Source organism: Anolis carolinensis, unplaced genomic scaffold, assembly GCF_035594765.1.
Source record: "Anolis carolinensis isolate JA03-04 unplaced genomic scaffold, rAnoCar3.1.pri scaffold_14, whole genome shotgun sequence".
Lineage (NCBI taxonomy): Eukaryota > Metazoa > Chordata > Lepidosauria > Squamata > Dactyloidae > Anolis > Anolis carolinensis.
In genome coordinates this window covers 13080321-13091589 of record NW_026943825.1, presented here as the reverse complement: position 1 = coordinate 13091589, position 11269 = coordinate 13080321, and the positions used below count along the sequence as shown (strand labels likewise).

Below are 11269 nucleotides of genomic sequence, written 5' to 3'. Positions count from 1 at the left end.
ATCGGTACCTGTTCTTTAGCAACTGGCTCCATGGCGACATCCGCCAATATGACATTACGGACACCCGGAAGCCTAAACTGGTGGGACAGGTAAACCCGCACTTGAGTCGCAAGATACGCTTTCATTGGGTTGCTTTTTTGAACTGCTGACCTGAAGGTTGGGTTGCTGACTTGAAGATTGGCAGTTCAAATCCGCAAGATGGGGTGAGCTCCCGTCTGTCAGCTCTAGCTTATGGGGACATGAGAGAAGCCTCCCAGCAGGTTGATAACACATCCAAGCGTCCTCTGGGCAAAGTCTCTGTAGACAGCCAATTCTCTCACACCAGAAGCAACTTGCAGTATGTTCTTAAGTCACTTCCGATATGATAAAAATATTGTTGTTGTGGTTGTTGTTGTTATTATTTTATTATGACACAGCAAACAAGATAGATATGCTGGATTTCGTATCACAAAATCACAAGTCGAATAATTCCCAAGCGTCTAGGACTGTGTGATTTATTTTCGGATGATGCATGCAGATCCATCACACAGTCTTCTTCTTCTTCTTCTTCTTCTTCATGCAGATCCATCACACAGTCTTCTTCTTCTTCTTCTTCTTATTATTATTATTATTATTATTATTATTATTATTATTATTATTATTATTATTATATACATCAATAGATAGATGGATGGATGATGTTATTTTTTTATGACGAAATAGACATGCTGGATTTTGTATCACAAAACCACAAGTCGAACACTTCCCAAGTGTCTAGGACTGTGTGATGTATTTTCGGATGATGCGCGCAGATCCCAGTCGGGTGGCCTTTTGCAGCTGGCAGATCGTAATTTTGTCAATGTCTATTGTTTCCAAATGCCGGCTGAGATCTTTTGGCATGGCACCCAATGTGCCCATCACCACTGGGACCACCTGCACTGGTTTCTGCCAGAGTCTTTGCAGTTCAATCTTGAGGTCCTGAGAGCGGCTGAGTTTTTCCTGTTGTTTTTCGTCAATGCGACTGTCATCAGGGATGGCGACATCAATGATCCAAACCTTTTTCTTTTCCACAACTGTGAGGTCTGGTGTGTTGTGTTCCAGAACTTTGTCAGTCTGGATTCGGAAGTCCCACAGTATCTTTGTGCTCATTTTCCAATACCTTTGCAGGTTTGTGATCCCACCAGTTCTTTGCTGCTGGGAGGTGGTACCTGAGGCATAAGTTCCAATGAATCATTTGGGCCACATAGTTGTGCCTCTGTTTGTAGTCTGTCTGTGTGATTTTCTTACAGCAGCTGAGGAGATGATCAATGGTTTCGTCGGTTTCCTTGCACAGTCTGCATTTTGGGTCATCAGCTGATTTTTCAATCTTGGCCTGAATGGCCTTTGTCCTGATGTCTTGCTCCTGGGCTGCAAGGATCAGGCCTTCTGTCTCCTTCTTCAGGGTCCCATTCGTGAGCCAGAGCCAGGTCTTCTCCTTATCAGCTTTTCCTTCAATTTTGTCAAGGAACTTTCCATGCAATGTTTTGTTGTGCCAGCTGTCAGCTCTAGTTTGTAGTGCGGTTTTCTTGTACTGATTCTTTGTCTGCTGTGTTTTGAGGAGTTTCTGATTTTTGACTTCAATCAAAGCAGGTTCTTCACTTTGCTTTACATATTCTGCATATTATTATTATTATTATTATTATTATTATTATTATTATTAGATACATCAATAGAAGGATGGATGGATGGATGGATGGATAATGTGTTGCATAAAATAACCCATCATATTAAAAGATAAACCTGTAGGCTCTTCGGCTTTTGCCAAATACCTCCTGAACTTTGTTTTGGAAACTAATTTTGTCTCCAAACATTTGCTTTCCAAACAGTGATGACTAGTAGCTCCAGATGACAACCCGCTCCGTGTTTTAGTCCGAATTTTAACCCTGCTTCTCTCTTCTCGTAGGTGTTTCTAGGAGGCAGCATCGTCAAAGGTGGCCCTGTCACCGTGACTGAAGATCAAGAACTGGACTGCCAGCCGGATCCATTCATCATCAAGGTGCCGTACAGCAGATATTTTGCTAAATTATTATATTGATAATATAATTCTTTCTCTGTAGTTTTCTTGTCCTTCAGGTCACAGAAGAGCTCTATAATCCCCATTTCATTCCATGGCTGTTCTTCCTGGGATATCTTATCTGATAAATCCCAGGATACCATGAGTAGTAGAAGTGGGACCAATAACTGTACTGTGTGAATGAGGTTTAAGAACACATCACACTCTTGGCTATGATTATGCACCTAAAAGGGATCTGTTGTTTTGCCATGTTTACATTGAAGTGGGCAATTGCAGAAAAGAATGATGTGTCTTGGGGGTGGGTCCGTAGGTAAATGAACAGACCTATTCTTGATCCGCATGTTCTTCCGCAGTGAAGACATCAGTTTCCAGACGCAAGGTCCGGGTCAGGGTTGGCTCGACGCGCCTTCCCCATGGCACGTTTCTCCCTTTCGCCCTCCATTTGTACCTCTTCGAACTCCACAGCACTGCTGGTCACAGCTGACCTCCAGTTAGAACGCTCAAGGGCCAGGCTTCCCAGTCCTCAGTATCTACCAGTACGTCACTTTGGGAGCCATTGCTGTCCAAGACCGGGCCGGGCTGTGGCGCAGGCTGGAGAGCAGCCTGCTGCAATAAATCACTCTGACCATGAGGTCATGAGTTCGAGGCCAGCACCCGTCCAGAGCCGGCCCTAGGTATTTTTCAAGTGTAGGCAAACAGAATTTTCGCGCCGCCCCCCCCCCCCCCCCCCAAACCAATCACTGAAAAATAAAAGTGTTGGATAAGCGAAAATGTTTGAAAATAAGGAGGGATTAAGGAAAAGCCTATTAAATATCAAATTACATTAAGATTTTACAAATTAAGCACTAAAACATCATGTTTTACAACAAATCAACAGAAAAAGCAGTTCAATACCTTGTGGAGGCAGGCCGCAGGAGACAGGAGTTGCCTCGATGGCGCCCCCAACAAGATGGTGCCACAGGGAACTGCCTAGTTGGCCTGGTGGTTGAACCGCCTCTGCACCCGTCAATTAAAAATGAAAAATAGCCCCTCGTTGCTGACCTAGCAACCCGAAAGATAGTTGCATCTATCAAGTAGGAAATAAGGTACCACTTATAAAAGTGGGGAGGCAAGTTTAACTAATTTACGACATTGGAATGAGGAAGTGCCATCAGAGTGGATGATGAAGCAGCTGCTCCCCCTGTGGCCAGAATCGAACATCCCCTCAGGAAAAGGTTAAATTGCCTCTGCGTCTGTCTGTCTCTCTGTCTCGGTTCGATGTGTTTATGGGCATTGAATGTTTGCCCTATATGTACATAATGTGATCCGCCCTGAGTCCCCTTCGGGGTGAGAAGGGCAGAATAGAAATACTGTAAATAAAAATAAATAAATAATAAAGACTATTGCCATCATGGCATCGTGGAGAAGCCACAGGATGCTCACAAATTTGTCAGGGCACCCAATTTTTTGGGGGATGGTCAATGTACAGAGGTTGATTTTGTTCCCTGCGTTTTTCTTGGAGCTGTCGTGCAGTGAAGATCATGTCCACTGTTCCTCTGGAGGGGCGGAAGCCATTCTGCGATTCTGGGAGGTTGTCTTCAGAAACAGGTAGAAGGCGGTTTGCAAGGATTCTTGCGAGGATTTTCCCAGCAGAGGTTAAGAGAGAGATACAGCAATATTTCCAGTCTGTTCTATCCCCTTTCTTGAAAAGGGAGATGATCGTGGTATCCTTCAAGTCTGCTGGGATTTTCTCGGTCACCCACACTTTTTCAACGAGATGGTGGAGTTGTTGTATCAGCTCAGGTCCACCTGCTTTGAAGATTTCAGAAGGAATCCCATCAGGTCCGCTGGCTTTGTTATTTTTTTGTTGACTGATGGCATTGCTGACTTCTTCCAAACTAGGCCGTGCTGCAAGCTCATCCCTGGTTTGTTGTTGCGGGATTTGTGAGAAGGCCTCTTCGGGCACATTGGAGCTGCGATCCAGGAGGTTCTGGTGGTGCTCTTTCCAGTGTAGTGCAATTGTTCTTTTGTCTTTCAGAAGTTTGCTTCCATTTGATGAGCGTAGAGGGTGTATGCCATGGTTTCTTGGTCTGTAAATGATCTTTGTAAATGATTTCTGACTTACTTGTTACTTAGATGTGGTTTCTTTTCCTCCTCAGGGGAAACGGGTTCAAGGAGGCCCTCAAATGATCCAACTGAGCCTGGACGGCAAAAGGCTGTATGTCAGCACTTCTCTCTACAGCGGATGGGACAAACAGTTCTACCCCGATATGGTCAAGTAAGCCGCCTTTGTACATATTCTTGACCTATATGGGTTCCATGTCTGCTCATAGAAAATATTCACAAATTAGCAGTATCTACCAAAGCAATGGCTGAGAACATGGTATTGTGGTCCTTATCACTTTTCGGTTGCCTTTGCATTGCCCGTGGTTGCTGGAGTGATTGGCATGGGTTTATCTGCAGCTCACTGGTGTATGATGTAGCTCATTTTATATAAGGAACACGGTTGGATTCCTGGCATTTCACAGATCTTCAGTCTCTCCTCGGCCTTGCAGTTCTCTGTAGCCTCACACCTCTCTCCCCGGCCTCATGTCTCTCTGTGGCCTCGCTTCTTTCTCCAGCCTCGTGCCTCTCTGCAGCTTCACATCTCTCCCTGGCCGAGAATCACGGTTAGAAGAGACCCCAGTCCAACCCCCTTCTGCCAGGAAGACACAATCAAAGCCCTCCTGATAGATGGTGATCCAATGTCTGCTTTAAAACCTCCACTCGAGACTCCACTCGATTCCAACAGCTCTGACCGTCAGGGAGTTCTTTGTAATGTTTAGGTGGAATTTCCTGCAACTTGAATTAATTCCTCCATTAAGTTCTAGTCTCCAGAGCAGCAGAAACAAAGCATGACTCTTTCTCCTTAATGCAACATCCTTTCAGAGTTGGAAGAAATCTGGTGGGACATCCAGTCCAACCTCATTCTGCCAAGAAGCAGGAAAACTGCATTCAAAGCACCCCTGACAGATGGCCATCCAGCCTCTGTTGCAAAACCTCAAAAGAAGGAGCCTCCACAACACTCCAAGGCAGAGAGTTCCACTGCTGAACAGCTCTCTCTCACAGTGAGGAAGTTCTTCCTCATATTTTAGTTTGAAGCCATTGTTCCATTTCCTTGTCTCCAGGGCAGCAGAAACAATCTTGCTCCCTCCTCCCTCTGACTTCCCCTCACATCTTCATACATGGTCCTCATCATGTCTCATCTCAGCCTTCTCTTCTGCAGGCTAAACATGCCCAACTCTTTCAGCCGCTTCTCATAGGGCTTGTTCTCCAGACCCTAGATCATTTTTGCTTGCCCTCCTCTGAACATATTCCAGCTGATAGTCAACATCTCCCTTGAGTTGTGGTGCCCAGAATTGGACGCAGCGTGATTCCAGGTGTGGTTTGACCAAGGCAGAATAGAATAGAGGGATAGCATGACTTCCCTGGAACTAGGCACTAGTCTCCTATTGATGCAGGCCAACATCCCATTGGCTTTTTTAGCCGGTGCATGACATTGTTGGCTTATGTTCACCTTCCTCCCCACAAGGACTCCAAGATCTTTTCCACACATCCTGCTGTCGAGACAGGCATCCCCCATTCCATATCATATCGAAGGAAGGCCTTCTTGAAATCCCGATATGCTCCATCCACGGCATTCCCTGCGTCTACACAGCTTGTAACTCTAAGTCTCTACTGTATACATCTCTCGTTCCTTCCAACTTTCCCTCGCCAGCCATGTTCCCTGATCTCTTCTTCTTTTTCTCTTTGTCCAGGGAAGGCTCTGTTATGCTGCAGATCGACGTGGACACCAAGTGCGGGGGCTTGAAGGCAAACAAAAAGTTCCTCGTGGATTTTGGGAAAGAGCCGGAGGGCCCCGCTTTGGCCCACGAGATCCGCTACCCGGGAGGAGACACCACCTCCGACATCTGGATCTGAAGCCACAGAGACGGAGCACCAAATATAGGGATCTTTCCAAACTCCAGGGGTGAAAAATGGATGCTCAAGGGGCCTCTAACCGAATCGGTTCTAAAAATTCTCACGCTCTTTCCCTCAAATGTATTTCTCCAGGCAGGGAACAAACGGATATCTTAACATTAAAAAAACACAAATAAAAACTCTCCTTTCTGCAGCTAGAAAGCCAGCATTTCAGCAGACAGTTTCTTCTTGCACTGCTACTTATCTAGATGCTGAGAAGACTCTGGAAGAACCAGATTTGAATCATAACTCAGCTGCAGGAACCTTAGGCAAGTTGCATTCTCTCATAGACCCAAGGAGCCTCCGGTGGCCTAGGGGATAAAAGCCTTTTGACTTGAAGGTTGGGTTGCTGACCTGAAGGCTGCCAGGTTCAAATCCCACCCGGGGAGAGTGTGGATGAGCTCCCTCTATCAGCTCCAGCTCCATGCGGGGACATGAGAGAAGCCTCCCACAAGGATGATAAAACATCAAAAAAATCAGGGCGTTCCCTGGGCACCATCCTTGCGGACGGCCAATTCTCTCACTCCAGAATCAACTCCAGTTGCTCCTAATACGGAAAAAAAAAATAGACCCAAGAATCAGATCTGTAGAATTGGAGGGAACCAAATGCTATCCGATCCAACCCGTTGCAGTATGAATGAATGAATTGTTCAATGTACTAGCCATAGGCCATGAAATCAGTAATATACAACCTTTATGAACACCTTCCAATTAAAACATTAAAACTTATTCAAAAATTAAAACTAGCTCTTTAAAATTATGATGGGTGAAACTTAACAATGACAGTGTCGGATTTTTATCATCACAAACCATTTCCATTTCTGACCTCAAGTATGGATTTTGCTACTTTAGCTCTGACCTTTTGGGATGCAATTGCAAATGTAGCAACTTTAAAGTGTTATATTTTTGGAATAATCTGCTAGAAAGTCACAGATCACAACACATTGTTGCCATGCTGTCCTTTCTTCCAAGTAAATTGCATATTATAATCCATTGAAAATATTCCACAATTGAAGGGGAAAATCTAAAATTAGCAATGCAGTCGAATGGTAGGAAAATCAGAATATTTTTTCTGAGTTGCTGTGAGTTTTCCAAGCTGTCTGGTCATGTTCCAGAAGCATTCTCTCCTGACATTTTGCCCACATCTATGGCAGGCATCCTCAGAGGTTGTGAAGTCTGTTGGAAACTAAGCAAATGAGAATGTATTGTCGAAGGCTTTCATGGTCGGAATCATTGGGTTGCGGTGAGTTTTTCGGGCTGTATGGCCATGTTCCAGAAGAATTCTCTCCTGACGATTCTCCCACATCTGTGAGCAACCTCTAGGGATGCCTGCCATAGATGTGGGAGAAACGTCAGGAGAGAATGCTCCTGGAACATGGCCACACAGCCCGGAAAACTCACCGCAACCCTAAGCAAGTGAGGTTTATCTTTCTCAGATTTCTTAGTTTCAAACAAACCTCACAACCTTTGAGGATGCCTGCCATAGATGTGGGCAAAACGTCAGGAGAGAATGCTTCTGGAACATGGCCAGACAGTCCGGAAAACTCACAGCAACCCAGTAACTTACTCCGGCCATGAAAGCTTTCGACAACATCATTTTTTTTCCTTTTTGTGTCAGTGACATTCTCCAGCCACACGAGGTCGTGTTTGGATTTTTTGGAAAACCAATGTGCACACCAACCACATTAAAAGAGATATATGTAGGAATTTAGCCAATAATATATATATTACATCTGTAGCTGAACCCCCAAAATACCTTATGTAGGCTCCAACGGAAAGTATTTTGATGAAGACAAAGTTGGATTTCTGTGAGTTTTCCAGGCTGTCTGGCCATGCTCCAGAAGCATTCTCTCCTGACGATTCTCCCACATCTACGACAGACATCCTCAGAGGTTGTGAGGTCTGTTGGAAATGAGGCAAGTAGGGTTTAGATATCTGTGGGGAGAAAGAACTCTTGTCTGTTGGAGGCAAGTGGGAATGTTGCAATTGGCCCTACAGCTTCAAAGCCTGGCTGCTTCCTGCCTGGGGAAATCCTTTGTTGGGAGGTGATTGTTTCCTGTCTGGAATTCCCCTGTTTCTTGCTCTCAGAAACTCCATATAACTGAATGTTTTCTGTCTCACAACCTGAAAATTTGGAATCTAGCATGCTTTGCGCCACTATTTTTTTTGCTTCCTCTTGATTCAGAAAATCACCACAATGACAGTGATGACAGAGGTAATGTTTGCTGTCAGTTGTGTGAGCCGTGTTTAAATAAAAATAATAATGTTGGAGAAAGCTTTGATGAAGAGATTGCCTCTCCCTAGATATGCATTCGTTGTCAGGCTGATTTGGGGTTTGGAAGGTTATCAAATCGTTTGGATGCTGTGATTTAATGTTTATCTAATCCTCCATCCAAATTCCAAAAAGAGAAGCGCTCCTGTATATATGGGGAAAAGGATTATACTGTAGTTTGGAAGAAGTTTGCAAAACATTTCCAGGAATTCCCTTTTCGGGTCACAAAAAGATGCGCAAATTGCAAATATTCCCTGTGCTAACATTCAAATAGCCATAGGCTGGCAATATTGCTTAGGGTACTTTCTTATAGATAATTATTATTTTTATTTGCATACCTTTCTATTCCATAATTGCACATTATACATAGTGCCTATACAATATATATATATATATATATATATATACACACACACACACACACACACACACATACATATATATATACATATACAGTAGAGTCTCACTTATCCAACATAAACGGGCCGGCAGAATGTTGGATAAACGAATATGTTGGATAATAAGGAGGTGTGCCGTCGCGCCTGGGGCTGTAAACTCTTAGTGAAAGAGGCATGGACGTGACATCTTTCCCCAGGGGATTGCTTCTTGCCCTCCTTTAGGGAAACTGGAACTCCCAAGGACCAAAACACTGTAGTTAACTCAAAAACTGGTTTTATTGTTCACAAAGGGGATAAAAGAAAATATACATTACAGTCTTTGATTGTTTAAGTCCATGAAGCTTGTCTAGATCCCTTTTTCTCTGGCTGTGAATGCCGGAGCAAACTCAGCCTCAGTCCAATGACCTATATCTGAAGACAAGAGTCTTCCTCTGTTGCCAAAGGACTGATGTGAAGGCGCTTGAGACTCCTCAATGTTGTTCAGGTTGGCCCTGAACATGAAGTGTGAGTCCCAAGGGTAAGAACCTCAGAATTGGTGCTGAGAGGTAACTTTTGAAGGGCTTTTTGAGCCAAGCCTCTCTTTCACGTCCATCCGATAAGAGAACTTGCTGATGGAATGAAAAGGAGGAAACACAGTCCTACTCCAGGAAGAGGTGGAGCCAAAAAGTTTTGCTGAGTGAGCAATGTAACAGGTACAAACAACATTGATTGACAGATATAAATAACCAATCCAACTACATTTACAGGGTAAGGGCAAAATCAGGCATGATACAACAATTCAAATCTTGAAACTTATAGTTCCAACATATAGATGGCGCCACTCGCGCCGTCACAGGAGGCATTAAGGAAAAGCCTATTAAACATCAAATTAGGTTATGATTTTACAAATTAAGCACCAAAACATCATGTTATACAACAAATTTGACAGAAAAAGTAGTTCAATACGCAGTAATGCTATGTAGCAATTACTGTATTGACAAATTTAGCATCAAAATATCACGATGTATTGAAAACATTGACTACAAAAATGCGTTGGATAATCCAGAACGTTGGATAAGCGAGTGTTGGATAAGTGAGACTCTACTGTACTGTAGTTTGGAAGAAGTTTGCAAAACATTTCCAGGAATTCCCTTTTCTGGTCACAAAAAGAAGCACAAGTTGCAAATATTCCCTGTGCTAACATTCAAATAGCCAAAGGCTGGCAATATTGCTTAGGGTACTTCTTATAGATAATTATTATTTTTATTATTTTTATGGCCCCATGTAAGCCGCCCCGAGTCCCCGTTTTGGAGATGATGGCGGGGTATAAATAAAGTTTTATTATTATTATTATTATTATTATTATTATTATTATTATTATTATTTTATTTATATTTTATTTTATTTATATATTTTTTTTATTGGAGCCCCCGGTGGCCTAGGGGATAAAAGCCTCGTAACTTGAAGGTTGGGTTGCTGACCTGAAAGCTGCCAGGTTCGAATCCCACCCGGGGAGAGTGCGGATGAGCTCCCTCTATCAGCTCCAGCTCCATGCGGGGACATGAGAGAAGCCTCCCACAAGGATGATAAAACATCAAAACATCTGGGCATCTCCTGGGCAACGTCCTTGCAGACGGCCAATTCTCTCACTCCAGAAGCAACTCCGGTTGCTCCTGACACGAAAAAAAATTTTTTTTTATTTGCATACCTTTCTATTCCATAATTGCACATTATACATAGCGCCTATACATTTCTCATACATACACACACACACACAAAAGTGAATATATGTATGTATGTGTGTGGCTGGGGTGTCCACTTACACAGACAAGTTCCCACATCCACAAACATTTATAGCTCCCACTACTCAGGAAACATCAATGGCTCTTCTCCAATGACATTACAGGTTACAGCGAGCGCCATAAACATGTCCTAGAGCCCTGCCAACGTCCTCCACAAGCACCACACTGCCCACCACCCAAGTCAAGGCACAATTTCATCCTAGATTTTGTTTTTCCTCCACCACAGACATCCCAGTGTTCCTTTCTCTTTCCATTGGTGTGGAATTTGCATGACCCCACCCACTGCCTCTTCCATAACCCTTTCCTATGGCACACAGCAAGCAGAGGAATTGATCAGCAACTGAACTTACTAGAGAGGTTTGGGGAGACTTCACCGTGATTGATAGTTGTAGGTACTGGGATGTATAGTTCACCTGCAATCTAAGAACACTCTGAACTCCACCAACAATGGACCTGGAACTCACCTGGCATACAGAACCCCCATGACCAACAAAATATACTGGAGGTCTTTGGATGGATTTAAAGGAGTTGTAGTTCACCTAAGTCCAGAGAGCACTGTGAACCCAAACCCATGATGGATCTGGACGAAACTTGGCATGCATAGCCGATATGACCAAATTTGAATACTGATGGGTTTTGAGGGGAATTGGCCAGGACATTTTGGAGTTGTAGCTACTGGGATGTATAGTTCAGTTGCCATCAATGAGCACTCTGAAGTCCACCAAAATGGAATTGGACCAAACGTTGCGCACAAGAGCCACCATGACTAGCAAAAAGTACTGGAAGTGTTTGGGAGAAATTCACCTTG

The 11269-nt window shown here is 43.8% G+C and overlaps 1 protein-coding gene and 1 long non-coding RNA gene across 2 annotated transcripts in view; one reads left to right on the top strand and one right to left on the bottom strand.

Moving 5' to 3' along the window:
• The window catches only part of LOC134294392 (uncharacterized), a 15606-nt gene extending 11434 nt beyond the window's left edge, over positions 1-4172 (bottom strand). Inside the window, exon 1 of the long non-coding RNA XR_010001314.1 lies at positions 2927-4172. This is a non-coding gene — a long non-coding RNA (uncharacterized LOC134294392). The remainder of the gene's footprint in view (positions 1-2926) is intronic.
• The window catches only part of LOC100562181 (methanethiol oxidase), a 33451-nt gene extending 25166 nt beyond the window's left edge, over positions 1-8285 (top strand). The window contains exons 9-12 of the mRNA XM_062965291.1: positions 1-89; positions 1922-2014; positions 4171-4289; positions 5809-8285. The exon at positions 1-89 is cut by the window's left edge and continues 33 nt beyond it. Of these exons, the coding sequence (XP_062821361.1) occupies positions 1-89; positions 1922-2014; positions 4171-4289; positions 5809-5971 (464 nt within the window). The 3' untranslated portion in view covers positions 5972-8285. The remainder of the gene's footprint in view (positions 90-1921; positions 2015-4170; positions 4290-5808) is intronic.
• The last annotated feature ends 2984 nt before the right edge of the window (positions 8286-11269 follow it).